General features: G+C 50.3%; 2 protein-coding genes across 2 annotated transcripts in view; one reads left to right on the top strand and one right to left on the bottom strand.

The window, feature by feature from the left end:
* Positions 1–18833, bottom strand: part of PXN (paxillin) — a 43574-nt gene extending 24741 nt beyond the window's left edge. The window contains exon 1 of the mRNA XM_067700590.1: positions 18684–18833. Coding sequence (XP_067556691.1) covers positions 18684–18696 — 13 coding nt within the window. The 5' untranslated portion in view covers positions 18697–18833. The remainder of the gene's footprint in view (positions 1–18683) is intronic.
* A 3250-nt stretch (positions 18834–22083) lies between these two features.
* On the top strand, positions 22084–22633 carry LOC137204169 (small ribosomal subunit protein uS2B-like). The gene has a single exon (XM_067701440.1). The coding sequence runs from the start codon at positions 22142–22144 to the stop codon at positions 22631–22633; it is 492 nt and encodes a 163-aa protein (XP_067557541.1). The 5' UTR covers positions 22084–22141.
* Positions 22634–23078: the final 445 nt, after the last annotated feature.

The following is a 23078-nucleotide window of genomic DNA, read 5'->3' as shown; positions in this document are numbered from 1 at the left end:
GATGCCTCCCACGTTTGTTTCCTGCGGGAGGACGGAACATCCACCAGATGAGATAGGGCAGGTGGGAGGAGAAGCAGGGCCTCGGGGAAGAAGGCCCACAGGAGAGTCAGGGTGACAAGGGCAGCGATCCAGGACAGGCAGAGCCACGGGGCTACCCAAGCCCAAGGACCTTTCTTTTCCCCTGGCCAAGCCACCTCTGAATCTCTCCGGGGCCCAGGAAGCAGAGGTTTGGGGAACGATACAGTGCTGCCACTCCTGTGTGCTCTGGCCCCGGGTGTGGGGAAGCTGTGAACTACATGTAGCCGGCTCTGGAATTCTCAGAGTGCTCACCCCTCCCTCAGCCCACTCCCGCGGTGCCCAAGTCCAGCCCTGAAATCCAAATACAAAGCTGCCTCCATCCCCTGACAGCCCCCCTCCGGAAGAGGGGTAAAGTCAAGCGTGTTATCACAGGAACCAGGTCCTTCCTGTCACACAAGCATACAGGCTCACCACTGGGGCCAGCGGGCCCAGGACACAATCTCAGGCCCCAAACTCTTGTGGAAATGCCCTTCAGAACTGGCCCAGGGCTCCACCGCAGCTGAGCCGAGGAAGAATTTGCACTGACAGAGCTCAACACCTAAGTGGAGGATAACAGAAGCCCCAGAGGCTGGCCCCACCTCAACTGCCATACCAAGGCCACCCAAAAAGGTCATTCCACTGGGGAAACAAAGGCTAGCGACTGTCCGTGGCCTTGTTGCTCAGGCTAAGTTTGATGAGTCTGTAAGATCCTGTTGGGACAACACACGGTGCCACAGCAGAGCCCATGAACTTATTAGCACATACACACAAAAGCCTCCTCCCTCCAGGCCTTTGCACATGCTGTGCCGTCCACTCTCCTGTCTTCTTTTCCAGGCTAAATCCTTTCTTATCCCTTGAGACTCATCACAGTTCAGTTTCCTTTTCTGCAACACGAGTATAAAAAGGATCCGTTCTACCTACCTAAATAAATAGGAACGCGTGGTTTCTATGCTGGCGGGGGGGGGTCTCTTCTGTAAGAGATTTCCAAATCTTATTATGGAAAATAAACATTTTGGAAGGGGCGGGGATTCCAGCTTTTTTATTTTTCTCCTTTTACACAAAACAAAGGAGAAATAATACAGGATTAAAACTGCAAAAGTAGTTAATTGGTAGAACACATATACACAAAAAAAATCCAAAAAAAAAAAAATCCAGATAGGAAGAAAAGCCTGCTTACAATGAGGAAACACACATAAATTAAGGTAGTTTGGGGACTTCCCTGGCACTCCAGTGGTTAGGACTCCACGTTCCCGATGCAGGGGGTACAGGTTCGAGCCCTGGTTGGGGAACTAAGATCCCTCATGCTGCATGGTGTGGCCAAAAAAAAAAAAAGGCAAACATATGCTACATGGGTGACACTGTTTATAGCAACATTGAAAGGGAGAAGACAACACTTATTTAGGGACAGATACACCACAATGTACAGGTTTTACAGCATTTTCTGTAAGAGATTCCCAAATCTTATTATGGAAATCCTTATGATTTATATAAAGGATGAAAGTGTGGGGCTTTTCTAAATGTCAAGACTCCAGTTAAAATAAGCACACATCAAAGAGTCAGCTTAGGGTACCATTTCCTCCAGGAAGCCCTCCCTGACCACATTCCTGGCACAGGGCTCCAGGTCCCTTTCCTTTGAGTTCCCAAAGCACTGTGCACATCCCCTATGACAGCACATATCAAACCAGTAGGAACTGTCTGCCTGAGTGCCTCTGTCCCACCAGCTTGTGACAGCTCATTAAGGGCAGGGAGTCTGTCTCCATCCATCTTTACCTCCTTGCATCGAGCAGAGCCCAGCCCCACCAAGCCCATCTGTTGCTGAGACCTGCTCACCACTGCAGTCCATGCCATTCCGGGCTTCTGTGAGCGCTCAGTACATGCCAAGCACCATGTGGGCGAGCAACACATAAGCACAGGGCCCCAGCCCTCCCTCCTCTTCTATCCCAGGAAATTTCCCTCTACTGTGATCTAGTTACCTCTCCAACCGGCACCACTCCTGCCCTTTAAAGAAAAAAAAAATCAAAGGAACACTGCACAAGACTTTGTGGCCTGAGCAGAGCAGCCCCTGGTGGTACATAAGGTTTCAACTCACTGTGTGGCCTGTCTGGCTTCCTCTGTGGGTGGGGGAGGGCAGGTCAGGGAAGGGGGCTGGCTCACAAGAGTGAGGCAGCTGGCGGGAATCTGGTACCCGGGCAGCCAGGCCCTGGGGCTGGTGGCACTTTCACTTGGACCTGGAGGGGGAGGAGGAGGGCAAGGAGGAACAGGGAGAAATGCAGCCCCAGCATCCTGCAGATTGGATCCTGTCACACCTCTCCCTGTGGGGCAGAGGAGCAGGAGATGGGAGCTGGAATGTGTGGATTTTCTGAACCCTGGACCACTGGAATGTGTTAGCAACACCAGCCATGGGGCTCTGTAGTTGAAGCAGCTGGTAGCATCATTGATTATCACCACCAAGCCACAGATGAGACAGCCAAAAAGCACGCACAGATTAGCGATGCAGAGGGAAGCTCCACAGGCAGGGGAAACTCGCCAGGAAAAGAAAGAGGACGACAAGTTTTTGGATGAGAAGCTGAAAGAGAGAGGAAGGGAAAAAAATAATGTTTTGCAAACATTTTTGTTAATTTCTTCAGACTTAAAAAAAGCCCTTTTTACAAAGGAACAAAGAGTTCCAGAAATAGTAAATTTGCGGGTAAATGTAAAAGCCTAGCAACATAGTGTGGGTTTTATAATATAAGTAGAAGTAAGACTTATGACAACAATAACACAAAAGACGGGAGGGGAGAATGGGAATATCTGTACCGTTGTAAGGTTCTTACATTATATGTGAAGTGGTTTATGATTTGAAGGTAGACTGTGTTAAGTTAAACCTGTAAACCATACAGCAACCGTGAAAAAAAAATAAACCAATGAAGTATAGCCAAATAAGCCAACAGTGGAGATAAAATGGAATCTTAAAAGATACACCATGAATCCAAAAGAAGGCAGGAAAAGAAGAAAGAATAAAGAACAAATGGTAGAAACAGAAAACAAGTGGCAAGATGGTAAACTTACACCCAATTGTGTTGATAATTACTTTAAATCTTAGAAGGTCTATACACTCCAATTAAAAGGTAGAGATTGTCAGACTGGATAAAAATGCAAGATTCAAAATAAGCTGTCTAAGAAAAACACTTTAAATATAAAGACACAGATAAACAGTTCCTACCAGTTTGATAGGTATAAAACGATGGAGAAAAATATACCACACTCACACTAATATCAAGAAAGCTGGAGTGGTTCTGTGAAAATCAGACGATGTGGACTTCCAGACAGGAATATTATTAGAGATAAAGAAAGACACTTCATAATGATAAGAAGTCAATTCGTCATGAACATGTAATAGTCCTAAAGTCATACACATCCAATAACTGAGCTTCAAACCAGATAAAGCTAAAATCGACAGAAATGAAAGGAAAGAAAGACAAATCCACAATCGTAGCTGGAGAGTTCAACTCTCTAATTGACAAAGCTCAGTAACTGAGAAAAAAAACTTTCAAAAGGAAGCCGAAGGAAGATATAATCAAATAACCCGAAAGCTGTAGAGCAGCAGGACAGAGAACCCACAGAGGGCTGAAGCAGAAGTCGCTGGGGGACACCAAGGAGTAGGAAAGGCTCCTCTCTTTTTTCGGGGCCCACAGACCTCTCCCAGAGGGGAGAGAGACATACCAACTGACACTATACTTCCCAGGGGTTTTCACTCCCTGACAAATCTGGGTGGGAGGGCAGTGTTCACACCTACCATGCATCTGTTTGATTCGTTTCCTCAATCACTACACTCCCAAGCACACTGTGATACACACACACACGAAACACACACATGCACACATACCAGCCTGTCTCCCTCACCTCCTCCCTCCCCAGTGGCATCTCTGAGTGGGAATCAGAACAGTCTACAGGAATCAAAGGGGGCTGTATGGGACAGTGGCTTACAGCAGTCTCTGGATTCCAATCCCAGCTCAGCCACTTACCAGCGATTCACTTCAGGCAAGTCACTTACCCTCTTCATGCTTTAGCATCTGCATCTATAAGAATACCTACTTCAAAGGGTTGTTGTGAGGAAAAAAAATATATGGTAACGCAAGTCAGGCACTTAGATCTGTGTCCGGCGCAGGGTAAATGTTATATTAATGCTGGCAACTGGTATCCCAATTATGTAAATACATATGCATTGAAGAGATTATACAGAAATGTATAAAAACAGTTACTGTGGTTCTCTCTGGACGATTATCTCCCTGAGTTTTCATTATTTCCTTCTTTGTGCATCTCTGTACTTTTTAAGTTCTTCTGCAATGAATGTGTATAACACTGATAATCAGTATTAAAGAAAAGTTAAATATTAAAAGGAACATGAATATAATTAGTCCTTTTCATAGGCATTTACAACAATATAGTAAAATAAACTTTAAAAACAATGAGAAAAACTACTATACATAAAACAGATAAGCACAAGGATTTACCGTGTAGCGCAGGGAATTATACCCAAAATCTTGTAATAATTGGAATATAATCTGCAAAAGAAACCCCAAAGAACAAAAAACTGAATCACTATGTTGTACACCTGAAACTAACACAATATTGTAAATAAACTTGAATTAGAAAAAGAGAGGAAAGGACTTCCCTGGTGTTCCAGTGGTTAAGACCCCATGCTCCCAATGCAGGGGGCCCGGGTTTGATCCCTGGTCAGGGAACTAGATCCCACATACCACATCTAAGAGCCCACATGCCACAACTAAAGATCTCAAATGCCGCAACTAAAGAACCAAGTGCTGCAACTAAAGAACTGGTGTACTGCAACTAAGGAAACGGCATGCCGCAACTAAAGAACCCACATGCCCCTGTGAAGATCCCACATGCTACATGGAAGATCCCGCACGTGGCAACAAAGATCCCACATGCCGCAACTAAGACCCGGCGCAGGCAAATAAATAAATTAATTAATTAATTAAAAAAAAAAAAACAACGAGAGAAAAATAAACAATGAAGGGATATAAACATAAAAGATTTGAAAACAGGTATTCAGATAAATACTTGAACGAGAATGTTCATAGCAGCACTATTCACAATAGCCAAATTCTGGAAATAACCCAAATGTCCATCAACAAATGAATGGGTAAACAAAATGTGGTCTATCCATACAATGGAATATTATTCAGCCATAAAAAGGGATGAAGTACCGATACATGCTATGACATGAATGAACCTGAAAAACATTATGCTAAGTGAAATAAGCCAATCACAAAAGGCCAGGTATGGGGCTTCCCTGGTGGCGCAGTGGTTGAGAGTCCCCCTGCCGGGGACACGGGTTCGTGCCCTGGTCCGGGAAGATCCCACATGCCATGGAGCGGCTAGGCCCGTGAGCCATGGCCGCTGAGCCTGTGCATCCGGAGCCTGTGCTCCGCGACGGGAGCGGCCACAACAGTGAGAGGCCCGCGTACCACAAAAAAAACCCAAAAAACAAAAACTCTACACAAAAGGCCAGGTATTGTATCATTCCACTTATATGAAATGTCCAAAATAGGCAAATCCATCGATACAGAAAGCAGATTAGTAGCTGCCAGGGATTATGGGGAGGGAGTAAAGGGAAGTGACTGCTTAACGGATACAGGGACTCCTTTGGTGGTGATGAAAATGTTCCGAACTAGACAGAGGTGATGGTTACACAAATTGTGAATGTCCTAAATGCCACTGAATTGTATACTTTAGAGTGGCTAATTTTATGTTATGTGAATTTCATCTTAGTTTTAAAAAAGTGAAGGGTATGTATATCACATGCATGCTTATGTATTCACAAATGTGTAGAAGATGGGTGGGTAAGATACACGGCAAACTGTTAACTACAGTTACCCCTGGTGGGGGAAGGAAGGAAGGACTTTCACTCTGTACCTTTTTCTTTTTTGTTTTTACAATAGGTATGTATCTTCTTTGACATAAAAACTTTTACAAAGTAAGTAACAATACTGGATACAAAATGGCATGAGATGGGCTTCCCTGGTGGCACAGTGGTTGAGAGTCTGCCTGCAGATGCAGGGGACACGGGTTCGTGCCCTGGTCCGGGAAGATACCACATGCCGCGGAGCGGCTGGGCCCGTGAGCCATGGCTGCTGAGCCTGCGCGTCCGGAGGCTTGCTCCGCAGCGGGAGAGGCCACAACAGTGACAGGCCCGCGTACCGCAAAAAAAAAAAACAAAAACAAAAAAATGGCATGAGAAAGGTCTCTAGAAGAAAACAAGGCTTGAGGATACACTGTGGCAAGTGCGTGGTTCTAGAAATGAAGAAAACTAGGAAGCTGGATATTCCCAAGAAGGGCTAGAAAGAGGGAAAAAAGCACAGGCTTGTTCTGCTATGAAGTGTCCCAGGCAAGTACTTTCTCCTCAGAGGGTCTCAGTTTGTCCCTCTGTAAAACAGGTGGGTTGAACCTCATAAGCGATTTTCAAATGATTTTACATTTTTATTTTCAAATTTTTGAAAAACCACAAAACCCCTTTTGCAATTGCAGTCTTCAGTGGAAGCCCAATATATAAACAGATATGAAGTGAGCAGCTCTGACTGAAGAGGTGATCGGCAGAGACCCCAACCACAGGAGTGGGTGACATCCTAAGGCCCCTTCCACTCTAAGAAAGACTGAAGTCCAGAACCACAGAGAAGGGAGGGCTGACTGGTCACACGCAACAGAACATTTGGAGGAAAAATCTCACAGGCAGTAGAAGCAGGGAGAAGAGAATGGGCAGAGCCGGGATGAAGCCCAAGCCAGTGACGAGGAAAGGAGCTGCTACCGGTAATGCCATCAACAGCCAGCAACCAGCAAGCCCAGGGTCCCCCGGGGCAGATGAGCTGTGACACCCCTGGCCCCATGCCTCTGTCCAAGATCAGGCAGATAATAGCTGTCTCCAGGTCAGAACTCCTGCTGCACTAAGGGTGAAAACAGGATGTTTTGGAACAGATAATCACAAGTGACCACAGGAAGCATGACAACCACCTCCAGGTGACACTCCTCTTCTTCCCCAGCTTGTTTCTGGCGTGGCTGCCTCAGCAGACCAGGCAAAAAGACTTCCAGTGTGGCTCTCCAAAGACAGAGAAGAGGCGGGAATTCTCGGAAATTTTAGGACAGGCCAGAAGAGACCATCTGAGGGGTTCAGACAGGGAGGAAACAAGGCCACCGAGCTATCTCAACAGCTCCCTCACCCCAAAGATGCAGCTAGGCTGACGCTCCTAAGGATGGTGAGGAAACCACACATCCACTTGTGAGGACATAGGACTTTCCAAGATGGGCAGCATGTAACCAAGCGAGCCCAGGAGGGAACCAGGTCAGGTCTCCGACGAGGCACGAGTGTAGTGTGCCAGGCGCCATGGCCGCTCCTTCATCCCCGCCCCAGAGGAGCCAGCCCCATGTGGCTGTCCTGCAGCTCACCAGTGATGAGAACCCACCCCAGCCGGTCAGCAGAGTCCGGAGGGAGTCCACGGGGCAAATGGTAAATCCGGAGGAAACCAAGTGCAGGCTGTGGGACACTCCCATTTCCACCCAAGGAAGAGGAATATTCCTGGAAACAGAGAGCAAGGAAAAGCCTGGCCACGACTCTCTGAACCACTTCAAACCTGAATGGGGTCTGGGACTGACCCAACAGATCGGCTGCCCCTAAATGGGTACAGAGGCAGACAGGGGGCAGCCTAGGTACTGGGTCCACTCAGCTGACAAAAGCCACAGTTCACGGCCCAGAAAACCAAACTCTCCCTTGTTCTACTGCTACTAGGAACCTCACTGGCCTAGACCCAGCCTGGGAGGTTTTGTAGATGTCACAGACCATCCTTTACAGCTTGCCTTGGCCAGAGGAAGGCCTGCGAGTTCTGGGAGAAGCCCTGCACTGATCCAAGAGCAGCTCTCTGGCCGCTCTCAAATTTTAGTCTTAGATAAGCAATCAGTATAAACCAAGCCACCAAACAACGTCCTCCTCCACCGCTTCCTCCTCAAAGCCACGGAAGAGGCTCAGGGGAAGCGAGATGTCACACAATCAAAATCCAACTTAACACCACCAGCACCAGAACATGACTATTTCACCTGCAGAGCAGAGCCCCAGACACTCGTCCTCACCCCACAGGGACACGAAGGGTCCCAAATCACCTTCTCCGGGGAGCTAACAGAGCTCAGAATCCTCCCCCAGGCCCAGCTAAATGGCCATCCAGGTACGTGTGCTCTAAATGCCCGCCACCAAGGCCACAGCAGACACAGGCAGCAGAGCTGTCAGGTGGAAAGGTGACAGAGAAAGCCAACCCCCCCCCAGCAATGTCTAGATTATTCCAGGGAATAATAATGATAATCGTTACCGTTTATTGAGTACTTTATAGCATTTCAGGAAATGCGCCTGTTTCACAGATGAGGGGACTGAGGCTCAGGGTATAAGGTGACCTGTCAAGGTCACACAGTTGGCAAGTGGCAGCACGGATACAGACCCAGGAGAGGAGGGGCTGATAGGCGAGCCTGTGTTCTTTCTGTGGCACTACGCTGCCTCCCCACCTGCCTGGAACCCAGAGGGCTTCTGGCTCAGATTCTCCAATGGAGGAAGTGGTTTGCTGGACGTTCAGCATCATGATGGGTGTCTGCAGTTCATACTCGTTTAATCATCAGCCACCTTCAAATATTTATTAAGCAACTGCAGAGAGAACCAAGCCATACTCGGAGGTTAGAGACACTTGAACAGCAGGTAAGATCCCTGTCTTCAATGGGCTTACAGGGCAGAGGGGGAGACAAAAGGAAAAAAGCCCAGTGTACACAGATCTGTGAAGTTACAGTGAAGCGGGAGGGTCAAGAGGTTGGCTAGTTTCAACCGGAAAAAAAACCTTCTCAAGAAGATGACTGCAGCTGAGACCTTAAGGGCTGAGAGTGAAAGGAGACGGACAGGTCAGGAGGCTATTTTCTGCAACATGGACAAGGGTCCAGACTTCGGGCAGAGCTAAGTGCTTGGAGTGGTCAGAAGTCAAATCTAACTCAGAGAATGCAGTTCAAGAAGCCCCCTAGACTTGGCAACTGTGTGTTTGCCGTAAATGCAGGGCAGAAAGAAAGCATTTTTAGAACCTTCCAAAGTGGGCCCGCTGCAGGCAACAGAGAGGGCCGATGCAAGGGCGGGAGCTGCCGAATTCAACAAACCAGTGCCATGAAGGATGGGCGTCCAGTGTAGCCGACTCTGATTTTTCGAAAGAAATAACATACGGATTTTTGGGTGCAATCTCCTTATACTTTAAATACTGGCAACTAATTCGGAATTTTTGTTTTGTTTTGTTTTTTGGGTTTTTTTTGTGGTACGTGGGCCTCTCACTGCTGTGGCCTCTCCTGTTGCCGAGCACAGGCTCCGGACGCGCAGGCTCAGCGGCCATGGCTCACGGGCCCAGCCGCTCCACGGCATGTGGGATCTTCCCAGACCGGGACACGAACCCATGTCCCCTGCATCGGCAGGCGGACTCTCAACCACTGCACCACCAGGGAAGCCCCGGAATATTTTTAAATACCACGCAGGCCAAGTAACACGGGTCTGCAGGCCAAATCCAACCTGCAAATTCCCATCTCTGCGTTAAGGTTTCCAACATGAAGAACGAAAAAGAGAAGGGGGTTGGGCACTCAAAGACCTAAGATCAAGTTTTTACTACATTATCTGTGGTGACACTGGGTGTGACCCTTTCCTCTATGTGCCCTGAGCTGCAGTTTAGCTTCCTCATCTGTAAAATGGAGGAAGCTACCACATACTCCAAAGGGCTGTTGTCAGAATCATCAACAATGACGAAGCACGTGAACATGTTTCCTAAACCTTAAAATGTTGCAGAAATGGGGCTTCCCTGGTGGCGCAGTGGTTAAGAATCCCCCTGCCAATGCAGGGACACAGGTTTGAGCCGTGGTCCAGGAAGATCCCACATGCTGCGGAGCAACTAAGCCCGCGAGCCACAACTACTGAGCCTGTGCTCTAGAGCCTGCGAGCCACAACTACTGAGCCTGTGTGCCACAACTACTGAAGCCCGTGAGCCTAGAGCCCATGCTCCGCATAGAGAAAAGCCACCACAATGAGAAGTCTGCACACCGCAATGAAGAGTAGCCCCTGTTCACCGCAACTAGAGAAAGCCCAGCACAGCAATGAAGACCCAATGTAGCCAAAAATAAATAAATAAAATAAATAAATTTTAAACTGTTGCAGAAATGGTTTAACACAGGCCAAGAGAAGGGAAGGGGCAATAACAGAGAGAGCAGACAACAAATGAGGCTGTGAAGAGAGAGTGAGAAGGAAATGAGCTGGGTCTTTGCTGGCGTGCAGACCGGAAGAATCTGGACAATAGAATCCACGTCAGGGGTGGAAATATAAATTTAGGAGTTGCCAACACACCAGTGATAAAAGAGGTCACGCAAGTAGATAAAGTTACCTGGGTACCTAGGAGAGAAACAGGGAGCCCAGAAAAAACCTTTGGGAAAATGCAATGTTGCGCCCCACAAAGGGATCAGAGAAGGAGGAGGGGAAGGAAGAAGGGGGTTCTGCGGAGAAGCAGGTTTTAAGGAAGGGAGGGGAAATATGGCTGCTACAGAGTGAGATGCATTCTTAGCAAAAAAGAAAACGTGGAAGAACGGCCCAGGCTGCATTCAAAACAGAAAAAGGAGCAGGCTAAAGAAGTTAGCAGGGGCAGACGGGGTGGAAAGGAAACCAGAAGGAAAGGGGATCCAGGTGTATCTGCGGATGGGTCACATTAGACCACGGATGTTGACACTGATGGGAGATGCTGGCGGGGTAAGGGGGGCGCGCGGGGAGTTACAGGAGGTGTTGAGGTGGAAAAAAGGGGACACAGCAAATAGCAGACCGTCCTGGAGGGTCTGTCTGCTGTGTGCTGAGCGCTCCCACGTCCACATCACGAGGCCTCCTGACAACGAGGGAGGCAGCAGCTCCAGGCTCAGTTCACAGCCCACTTGCAGCAGGGTCTTTCTGTTGTTGCAAGAGGCCTGAGTGTCCATGGCTCATTCAAAAAGGCTCCCAGACTGGCGTCCAGGAGAGTCGAGCCGAGCCGTCTGAGGATCCTTGCGCTGAACCGAGAGGAGATCCCCGGAGGCCTCTGCCTACCTTACTCATGCTAGCTCACCCTGGGTTCCACTCTTTCAAACGGCTGCAAGTGTGTGACTCGTTCTCTCCAACAAGAAAACAGAACAGAACATGGCTGTTTCTGCCAAGAGAGTTCTGAATAAGCTGCATTCCATTTCATTAAAACAATTACCTGAGTCCCAGCCAAGAATTACATAAAGCTTCCTCCCAGCACCACCCCTCCCCACCCCCACCCCCATAAAGCACACATCATCCTGCTCCTCAAACAGGCAGTCAGGCTGGACACGGCTCTGAGACCTCCCTAGGACGACCCCACGATCATGACCCAGCGTCCAGCCTCTGTATCCTTGCTTGCTGACAGACAGAAGTGAAGCTCACAGAAGACCCTCGGGCGAAGCACTCCCCTTACGAGGGCCGACTGGCTGCCCAAAATGCTTCTAGTAGGCACCAGGGCCCTCAAAGCCAAGGGGGCCACTGGTGCCGGAACCCAGCTATTTCTCCCAAACAGATGGGAGGCCTGGTGGACAGGATTTGAGTCTGCACAAACCAAGACAAGAGAGACCTGGGAGTGGGGATTCCAGGAGAGGGAGCCTCAAGTCTGGAGAACTGGACAGCCAGCGGAGCTGCAAGCAAGAGCCTAGGGCCACTCCGGCCTCCGCTGCCCACAGGCTAATGGTGTTCCTTTGGCCACAGATAGGAGGTTCGTGATGTGAAGCAAATGGCATTTCGTCCCCTCCCCCAGTCTCCAGCTGCCCAGAGGCTGCTCTCTGCCTTTTGTAAAGCATTGCTCTGCATCCCACCCAGGCAACCCCTTCCAAACTCCAACCAGAGCCCAGCATCTCCCTTGCCCCGACACTGGTCCGTCTAACATCACCATACCCAAAATAACCCCAGAGGCTCCCTCCACACCAGGGAAGCTCACTGTCTCTGCCTGGCCCTGTCCTTTTTTCTGCATGGGTCACAACATGCCCCCAACCCCAGCTGAGAGTCACCAGTCACCACCATCCCAGAACCACTTGGCTCCTGTCTCTGCCCACCCAGGGAGGCCGAGAGTCACTCAGGTCAACCACAGGCAGTCACTTATGAGCACCCCTAACCGAAAAACTCCAAGCCCACTATGGAAAAGCAAGGTTTTCTTACTTTTTTCCCAGCTTTTTACCATGAAAATGTCTAAACATACAGAGAAGTTGAAAGGCCATTGCAATGAGCACCCATATACCCTCTACCTAGATTCAGTCACAGTTAATGTTTTTGCCACTTTTTTGTACACACTTGTACAAATGCTTTCTCCTTCTCTCTCTCGACATATATACACAGTATATACACATATACCCCTTTCTTTTTTTTTTTACTACATCATTTAAAACTAAGTTGCAGACATCATGATATTTCACTCCCAAATACTTTCACATGCACCTAAGTAACAATGTTCTCCCGTAAAACCACAATACCACAATCACACAAGAAATCAGCATTAAAAGCCCATCTTTAAGGGAAAATTTGGCCACTGGGGCTCTGCTGGGCCTGGCCAACCACATATTCTGCCTGTCACTGGCCTAGCATCCAAGGCCTCCCTAGAGAGGCCAGCCCTGGGCCCCACTGGTTAGGCAATCAATCCACTAGTTGGAAGACTTATCTGGATGTGAATGGACACTTGAGGCCGGATGTGTGACTCCAACTGAAAAGGCAATGTGGACCTGGGAGGCCGTGGTGGCTCCAGGCCTATCCCAGGTCAGGAGACCATCTCTGGACAGCCCGCCCCCCCTTTATTTTTTGGCCGCACTGCCCAGCATGTGGGATCCTGATTCCGTGACCAGCAATCGAACCCAGGCCCCCTGCAGTGGAAGCGCAGAGTCCCAACCAATGGACCGCCAGGGAACTCCCCTGGATACCCCTATGAATCTGCTGGTTTGTCAAGATTTCTGGGAAAATTCAACTTCCTAATGCTTTCTCTCCCTCTCTCCCTCCCACAGGACATCCTCAATTCTCCACCTCAAAAGTTTCCTAGGACTTCCTCTTCTGGAAATGGGCGGGCTCCCAATGGCAGCCATGTGCAAACACCTGAACAAAGAAAGGAGAGTGTATGGGGTGGGGGGCACAGAGGGCTCTGATTCCAACCACAAGGAGTGAAAAGGGAGCTCAGAATCCGCCCCAGGTGCTCCGCAGCAGCTGTGCTGTAAGCTCTCAACCCTGTCTTGAGGCTAACAGATGACTGAAGAGGTAACAGGTAAGAGAGGAATGAGGTCCTCCACTGAGCAGGAGACACTGCCACAAGTGCCCAGCATCCCATCCTCAGCATGGCATCCCCAAGAACGAACAAATGAGAGGGAAGAAGTCACAGAGAACAGGAAAAAGACAGATGTGAGACACTGAACAGAGAATGTGTGTGTGGGAAGGGGCAGAGAAGATTTTTAGCATCCTAGAAGTGGAAAGCAATCAAACCAACAGGCAACGCAAGGGCTTCCCAGGTGGCACAGTGGTTAAGAATCCACCTGCCAATGCAGGGGACACGGGTTCGAGCCCTGGTCTGGGAAGATCCCACATGCCGTGGAGCAACTAAGCCCGTGCGCCACAACTACTGAGTCTGCGCTCTAGAGCCCGTAAGCCACAACTACTGAGCCCGTGTGCCACAACTACTGAAGCCCGCGCGTCTGGAGCCCATGCTCCGCAACAAGAGAAGCCACCACAATGAGAGGCCCTCGCACCACAACAAAGAGTGGCTCCCACTTGCCACAAATAGAGAAAGCCTGCGTGCAGCAACGAAGGCCCAACGCAGCCAAAAATAAATAAATAAATAAATAAATAAATAAAATTTATAAAAAAAAAAAAAAGAATCCGCCTGCCAGTGCAGGGGACACGGGTTCAAGCCCTGGTCTGGGAAGATCCCACATGCCACAGAGCAACTAGGCCCGTGCGCCACAACTACTGAGCCTGCGCTCTGGAGCCCACAAGCCACAACTACTGAGCCCATGTGCTGCAACTACTGAAGCCCACGCACCTACAGCCCGTGCTCCGTGACAAGAGAGGCCACTGCAATGAGAAGCCTGCGCACCACAACGAAAAGTAGCCCCCACTCACCATAACTAGAGAAAGCCCGCGTGCAGCAACGAAGACCCAATGCAGCCAAAAATAAAAATAAATAGTTTTTAAAAAAACAGGCAACTGAGATCGATCCAGTATCATGAACAGACATGTAAAAACGGTTACAAGCCCAATCTGCATTTAAATCCCAGCTCTGCCACTCACTAGTTATAGAACTTGGGCAAGTGGGCACACCCTTTCTGTGCCTCCATTTTACCATCTGTAAAATGGGTAGTAGTAATAATAACGGAACCTGTACCTCATAGGGCCAACATGATTCAATGAAACAATGTATGTAAGGTACCCAGCACAGGGCCTGCACATAGTAAGTGCTCAATAAACATTACAGTAAGAGTTCTGCAAACACTGTAAAAAAGAAAAAGTGTTCTACAGATGGCTGTTATTATTAATGAAGGCACTGAGACCAGGACAACCCAGCGGCGGGCTGGAATGAGAGTGAAGCTGGGAGGAAGTTTTTTCAACATCTCTGGCCTTGGAACAAGGTAAAGGCCTAAGGGAAGCTTTGGAGAGTTGGCACACTCAGGAATAATGAATAAACGGGGGAGGAGGGCTGGTCAGCACATCCACAGTTAATCTGGCCTTCCACTGGCCAATGCACAGCCACCCCTGGGCAAACTGGAAGAAAAGAATACTGAGATGTTCCCTCGGGGGACTTCAAACCCACAATGGCAGGGCTCTGGCCCCCAGCGGCCTGAACATTTCCACACTAAGCTATGGCTGCCCAGCAGAAAGGGCACCTGCTTAAGAATCCAGCACTCCAGGGTCTGAATTCCAGCTCTGCACCTCACTAGCACACAACCCCGGAGAAGATCTGGCCCTGACGCAGAGCCCCACTAGGAACTCACCATCACCCCACGGGCCGCGCCTGTCACAGGCCCAGCAGCTGGGTGCCCTGACCCTAGCCTAACACACAGAGGCACCACAGATGGGTGAGCCCAAAGTCCAGACTTTCCATGGAACAGAGAGGCTCCGTAGCTCAGAATGCCCCAGGCAACTCCCCTGCTCCCCAGTACTCCCTCCAAGGACAATGAGGCACTGTGTTCCAGAGGGTCAAGACTGCTGAGAAGCTGCAAGAAGACAGGTCCAGATTCCAGCAGCAACTGGGCATTGCCAACAGCTGGCTATTCCCCCTGCAAGGGATGGGAAAGGCAAAGCTATCAAGGCCTGAACCAGACCACCCTTTGCCACCATGACCATATGGGACGGCCCCCAGGGCAGAAATGTAAAAGGTACCTAGCAATTACTCAGGAGGCCCCATGGCTCATCCCCCTGGTTAATTACTGAGCATTTACTACCTTATTATGATGAAGATGACCAAATCTGGAATTGGATCAATCTGGGTTACAATCCCAGCGCCCCCCACTGAATTTCCCTGACTCAGATTTCTGCATCTGTAAAGCGGAGATTAAACACCTCCCTCTCGGAATGGCTGGGAAGATACCAAGGAATGTTGAGTAGGATGCCTGGCTCCCATCAAGCGCACGTGATCATTATTAGCCCCCAGCTGTGGTCACTGTCCCTACCCCCACCCCAAAGTGCACTAGACACATGAAGGAGGGGAGAGAGAGGAGTCAGGTCCGAAAACATAATCAGAGTGCATCTCAGTGTTATGAGAACTCTGTCCAGGAAACTCCAGCCAGAACTCGAACAGGGAGAACTCCCAGCCAAACCAGCATCTAAACAGTAATGAGAAAAGCCACCACCAGCCACCCCGCAGCACAAAGCAGAGAGAACACACATGGAAGGGCAGGACATGCTGTGTTTATGTTTTTCTGCCCAGAGAGCTATAAATTTGTAACTTATTAAACAACACACGGTGAGTTTGTCACTAACAGCTCCAGGAAGGGGAGAGTTCCCCAATTTTTTTTAAGACCAAAAAAAGTCACAGCAGAGACTCTGACCCCTCTAGACTTGCTACATGTCAAACGCCCCTGTTTCAGGGACCAAGAGGCTCACAGCTGAGAGCACTCTCAGGAGAAAAATAAAAACAAGAGGCCTGGCCTATGTGTCCAGCCTAACTAAGAAAACAGCTGACGGGCAGGGTGCTGAGCAGCCATCCAGACAGCTGATGGGGCCTGAGCCTGAGCGCAGAGGCAAATTCCTCTCTCCTCCTGCACAGCCCATTCCTCCCACCCCAGGCTCCGCTCAGCCAGGCGTGGCTGGCCCCCTGGGAGCTTAGGCCAAGGAAGCTGGGCAGCCCAGATTCAGACAACTGAGGAGCCTATGGTGGAAAGCAGCAGAAGTTACAAGTGGCAGCCATACCCCACTGCGACCCCTCCTCAGGCAGAAAGGCCTCGGGGTACACAGAGCTGCAGACCTAGGAGCTAGGGATTAGGCTTATAGCCATGATTTTGTCATTCTGTGGCTGTGCAGCCCTCGGCAAGTGAATCAACCTTTCTCAGCCTCAGTTTTCTCAATTTGTAAAAGACAGGTAGTAATGATAGCAGTGGCCCTAAGGGGCTCTCAAAAAGGGCTGCTGTGAGGACAAGATGAGTTGAGGTACGGGGAAGTACTCCTCGAACAGCAAATTTAAATTCCTACAATCCACTCTGCCAGGGCACTCTCTTTCCTTTCAGAGACGAACTCAGTTTCCTGGCCCTAAATGGAAGACTGTCAGAGGACAGGAATTCCGGGCTTCAACTGCGAACTCTAAAAAGCCTTTCTCAGTCCTTCAAACAGCAAGGGGACTGTCTAGAAGCAACAGAACCCCCATCAGCGTTTCAGAAACAGTAACTCTGCTCGCAAATTCCCACTGGGAAAGCATTGAGACTTTCAGATTCTGATTGAAAAAATATCCCCCCAGACTCCTTTCAGCTCAGTTATTTTTATGTGAAAAAAAAAAATACCTGCCTGAAAGCCATGCCAACCTTGAGTGTGTTGGAAAAATGGGTGCCAAGCCAGACCCAAAGGCCGAACTATGCTTGGCAACCATCTCACTCTGCAAAACAGGCAGGACCGGACACCATACCCAGCTCCAGGATCTCGGGGCCAGTGGGGTGGGGAGGCACCCTGATCCCAAAAGGAAGCCTCCGGGAAGCAGTCAAGTCCCAATCCTCCTCCCTGTCCCCTTGGAAATTCAGTGCCTACAAATAGCCAGTCTTAATTTAGTGCCCTGTGTGCTCAGGGGAGGCCCATCAGTCCTGTCTGATGAATCCACCCCTCAGAGCCTGAGACAGAGAAAGCATCAGCGGTCACACAAGCCACCCACAGTCCATAGAGGGAAGACAAGGCTCCTACAGAGAAGAAACTTTTCCCCCCTCCTCAACTCCCCGGCTCAGAGGCCCTCCAGCTACAGGCGTGAAGGGGAGGGAGGGAGAGTGAATCCTCCCACTCCGGAGTTCACACCACTCAAGGCATTCCTAGAACCCTGGCACCAAGCTCCCTGGGTTTAGTGTCTGGTTCCAGGAGATACTTTCCCCTTCCCTAACACCAGATCAAGACTGGACTGAGAAGAGTAATTTGGGAGCTCCACTAACAACAAAAACAGTAAAACTCTGTTCTGGGCATCTTAACTTCCTTACCTGCGTGGCTTCCCGCAAGTTATGCTGCGGTGGGGGTGGAGGGAACGTTACCAGCCTGGACAAGTTCAAAGATGGCCATACCTTGGGGCCCACTTCCCACCTCATTCCTCTGGCATTTCACCAGAGTCTGTCTCCCCAGCTTACTCTTCTAGGACGAGGCTGATCTGTGATATAAAAGGGGAGGGGCTGGTCCACAGAGTGGCCAGGGCAGTCCGTGAAATGGACTGGGGGGATCAGTGGGACAGGAGGGAAACTTGTCTTTGTGGCAGCTCAGAAGCTCATCAGAGGCTGTGTCATCAGAGGCTTATCTCTAACTTGTGAATCTGACCTGTAAAATGAAAGGCGTCGGCTCGGTGGGGCTACCCCTGAAGTGGGGATGTCTGCCTGTGAAGGGGTGGTCCTCGAGGGGGTGGGAGCGGATCCTGGAATTGAGGGCCTAGCCTGTGAGATTAGGCAGCTGATCCCCAAGTTGGGTGTTCTATCTATGCGACCGGGGTGAGGGAAAGGTCTGTGAAGTGAGGGTCCCACAGCTGGGGAGGTGGTCAGGTCCGGGCAGTGGGGGCCCGTCCCTGAGGCGGACGGGGCGGGTCCTTGACGTGGGTCCCTGAAGAGGGTCCCTGAAGCTGCTCTGGGAGATGGGGGTGGCACCCCGAGGTCGAGGGTCCGGAGGTGGGGCTGTCCTCGAAGCGAGGGGGTGGCAGCTGTGAGGACGGTGCGGGGCTGGCCTTGGCCTGGGACTCAGGCCCAGCGCGGGATCCCGGCCCCGCAGAGCCCCGGCCGGCCGAAACCAGAGCCGGGACCCGGGCCGCCGCGGGTGGGATTCCGCCTGCCGCTCGCTCGCGCCCGCACCGGCCCGGGGCCGCGCACCCCTCGCTGCCTACTCTCTCGGCCTCCCGCTCACTCACCGAGGTCGTCCATGGCGGGGCCGCGGGCGCCGGAGGCCGGCTCAGCGTCGCGCTCGCTGCCCGTCCCGGGGCCGCTCGTCACCGCCGCGCAACTTTTCCGCCGCGAGCCTCGGCCCGGAACGGAACGCGCCGCGCGCGCGCGCGCCCGCGCCCGCCGCGCGTCCCGCCCCCAGCCGCCCCCGCGAGCACGCGCGCCCCGCCCCCGCCGCGCGCTCCGCCCGTGGTCGCCCCCGCGAGGCTGCTGGACCCGCCCCGTGAGCACGCTAGACCCGCCCCCGCCGCCGGCCCACGAGAGCGCGCGCAGCCTGGACGGTGGGCGCCGCTGGGCGAGGCGGCAGCGCCGCCTTGTGGCCGAGCTGGCAGGTGGGACGCTGCCAGGCCTTCAGGCCCTCTGTCAGTCTTTCTCTGTCTGAGAGTCACATGCCTGACTGGCTAACAGATCCATCTTCCTGTCTTGACATCTCACAATCCATCAGTCACTCATTCATCACATGTCTGTCCACTGGAGAGTCAGATTTATCCGTCTGTCTATCTCCCAGTAAGTCGCCTCCCAAGGGGACTCTAAATCAGTACCAGGCGAAGCCAGGAACATTTGGAGGACCTTTCCTCGGGGCGCCCTCTGGATCGATAGCAGTGAAGCTCGCAGCCCAGGCTTTGGGGCCAGATTCAATATTTTCGAGGTTATATATCCTTTAATCTTCCACATATCCATCCTCTATAGACGGAGATTTTTCCGAAACTCTGCATGGAGCAAAAAGGACCCCACCTTAGACAGTAAAGGAAAAGTTACAGGGAAGTTACACCCAGCGCTGGGCATAGTTTCCTGAAACACCCCACTGCCATCCCAGACTCCAGAGGGGTTTTGCTCCCACAGAGTCAGAAATCGGGTAATAGGGGCTTCCCTGGTGGCACAGTGGTTAAGAATCCACCTGCCAATGCAGGGGACACGGGTTCAAGCCCTGTCCAGGAAGTCCCACATGCCGCAGAGCAACTAAGCCCATGTACCGCAACTACTGAGCATGCGCTCTAGAACCCATGAGCCACAACTACTGAAGCCTGTGCACCTAGAGCCTGTGCTCCACAATGAAGAGTAGCCCCCACTGGCCTCAACTAGAGAAAGCCCACGCGCAGCAACAAAGACCCAACACAGCCAAAAAAGAAAAAAGAAAAGTTCCCCTTCCCACAGAAATCCAGCCCTGAAGACCCTCTGTGTCGGGTTAGGTCCTCCAGGAAGCAGATGTTGAGATACAGTTGGAGGAATGCCTGTGAGAGAGAAAGAGGAAGAGGCAGGACTGGCAAGGAGAAACTTGGATATGACAAAGATAAGCCAACTCAATTGAGAGCCCTGGAACAAAATTTCATTAGAGGAGTCCCCAGTGGGCAGAAATGTCCAGGCCCCAATTCCCCCACCATGTTCAGCCATCAGCTGGGGATGCCCATGAAGTGTGTGGCCTTGTCCTGAAGGCCCTGCATCTGGAAGCTGTCATTTCTCAAGCTGGATGACAAGCTCTTTTTTGAAGGCAGAACCAAGTGGCTCTCCTCTGTGGATGCCACATTCTCCTCCATTAAAATTCAAGAGCTAAGACTGCTTCCCAGCTAGGCAGTCTATTACATGCCCTTCCAACACCTTCCATGTACTTCTGTGTTGTAGGCACTTCTCTCTGCTGTAATTTACATTTAGTGGTACGATTGTTTGATAAATGTCTCTCTCCCTTTCAGACTAAAAGTGCACAAGGGCAGAAACCATGTCCATTTTTGCTCATATCTGTACTTAGTCTGTGTGTTTCATGTAGTAAGCACTCAATATATATTTGCTGAATGGCTGGCAGATGTTGTGCTTGACACTTGGAACAAAGCAAATTGTAGTCCCTTTCCTCAGAAAGTTCACAGTTTAATGGAAGATTAAGATAGTGAGATCACCCATTCATTCACTCAATGATGAGATATTTATTGGCACTCCCTTCGAACAGGTCCTGTGTTGGGGCTGGTGATACAATGATGAATAAGACTGATATGGTGCCTGCCTTCTTGGGATTTAGTCCAAAAGGGCAGACAGAAGAGCAAACAGGCCTGTATGAAGGATGAATAACCTCACACCATTCCCAGCTGCCTGGAACAGTATATGCAAAGGCCTTTAGGCAAGACAGAGACCATGGTGCATTGGAAGAACTAGAAGGAAATTGCAGCATGGAATACAAGGTGAAGACTGATAATGGGGGTACAGAGGGGTTAGCAGGGGTGCCTATCCTGCATCAGACACTGGGCTAAACCTGGGAGAGGCATAAAGAAGAACCCACAGTTAGTCTAATTAACATTAAGCCCTGGAGTTTCTGGGGTGAACAGTATGCTAAAACTGTAATAGGGGATATTACAACGGGGATGTAATGTCACATTTCCTCTAGAGGAGGTCAAATGCGTTCTCTTCAGAACAATAGTAACAATTATAATTGTACTATCAATATAATGAACAGGCTGTGGGCTGGGTGCTTTCCATGCTTTTTTGCATTTAATTCTGACCACAAGCCTAGGAGATGACCACTATTATCCCCTTTTTCAGTTGGAAAAGTTAAGAACAGAGAGATTGAGTTACCCAAGGTCACAGAGCTAGTAAGTGGGAAGTCTGGGATCTGAACCTGGGAATTCTTTGCTAAGGCCTGTGTGGGAAACCTGCTACTGTGCCAAGTGAAACCATTATCCTTAGACCAATCCCAGGACATACACTTGTCCCTGTCTCAAAGGTCTCAAAACCTTTTTCAAAGCAATATTCCCTGGAGAGGAAGAACAAGACATCAATTGAGCCGTCAATTTTGCCCTTGGTGGGTGGAATTCTAAGGAGAACTCAGTCTTTGGAGTTCAGTGCTGGTGACCTTGGACACTCAGACCCCTGCTTGGGGTTTCCTAATGTAAACAGCCCCAAAATACCTTTTCCTGGGACTTCCCTGGTGGTCCAGTGCTTAAGAATCCGTCTTCCAATGCAGGGGACACGGGTTCGATCCCTGGTTGGGGAACTAAGATCCCACATGCCACAGGGCAACTAAGCCTGTGTGCCACAACTACTGAGCCCGTGCTCTCTGGAGCCTGCAAGCCACAACTAGAGAGAAGCCCACAGGCCGCAACTAGAGAGAAGCCCACGTGCCACAACTGGAGAGAAGCCCACGTGCCGCAACGAAGAGCCCATGTGCTGCAACAAAATATACCGTGTGCCGCAACTAAGACCTGATGCAGCCAAAAATAATCAATAAATAAAAATTTTTTAAAAAAGGATCTTAAAAAAAAAAAACACAACTTTTCCTCCCCTCGGGGACTCCCATCCCCCAGCCATCAGACTTGGTTAACTCAAACCAGGTTTTCTCATAATTCCTAAGGATGAACTGGCATTGCCTTTCCGCGCTACCCAGACAGGGGTCCATACGGCGTTGCTCTGGATTCCCATCGTAACTTAAAGGGAAATTTTCACAATGTCCGGAGCCCTTGATGTCCAGCAAATGAAGGAGGAGGATATCCTCAAATTCCTTGCATCAGGAACCCACTTAGGTGGCACCAGCCTTGACTTCCAAATGGAACAGTACATCTACAAAGGAAAAGTGAGTGGCATCTACATCATAAATCTGAAGAGAACCTGGGAGAAGCTTCTGTTGGCAGCTCGTGCCATTGTTGCCATTGAAAACCCAGCTGATGTCAGTGTCATATCCTCCAGGAATACTGGCCAGCGAGCTGGGCTGAATTTTGCTGCTGTCACTGGAGCCACTCCTATATCTGGCTGCTTCACTCCTGGAACCTTCACTAACCAGATCCAGGCAGCCTTCTGGGAGCCAAGACTTCCGGTGGTTACTGATCCCAGGGCTGATCACCTGCCTCTCACAGAGGCCTCTTACATGAACCTGCCTACCATTGGTCTGTGTAACAGATTCTCCTCTGCACTGTGTGGACATTGTCATCCCGTGCAATAAGGGAGCTCACTCAGTGGGTCTGATGTGGTGGATACTCGCCTGGGGAAGTTCTGCACATGCGTGACACCATCTACTGTGAATACCCATGGGAGGTCATGCCTGATCTCTACTTCTACAGAGATCCTTAAGAGATTGAAAAGGAATAGCAGGCAGCAGCTGAGAAGGCTGTGACCAAGGAGGAATTTCAGGGTGAATGGACCGCCCCACCTCCTGAGTTCATTGCTACTCAATCTGAGGTGGCAGACTGGTCCGAAGGTGTGCAAGTGCCCTCTGTGCCTATTCAGCAGTCCCCCACTGAAGGCTGGTCTGCAGCTCCCACTGCTCAGGCCACTGAATGGGCAGAACAACCACTGAGTGGTCTTCAGCTGTTCTTCTACAGACTCTTAAAGTGGAAATAGGTTGACGGAAAATAGTCTCAAAAAGAAAAAAAAAAAGAACTGATATT

Source organism: Pseudorca crassidens, chromosome 12 (assembly GCF_039906515.1).
Source record: "Pseudorca crassidens isolate mPseCra1 chromosome 12, mPseCra1.hap1, whole genome shotgun sequence".
Lineage (NCBI taxonomy): Eukaryota > Metazoa > Chordata > Mammalia > Artiodactyla > Delphinidae > Pseudorca > Pseudorca crassidens.
This window is presented reverse-complemented; position numbering and strand designations above follow the sequence as displayed.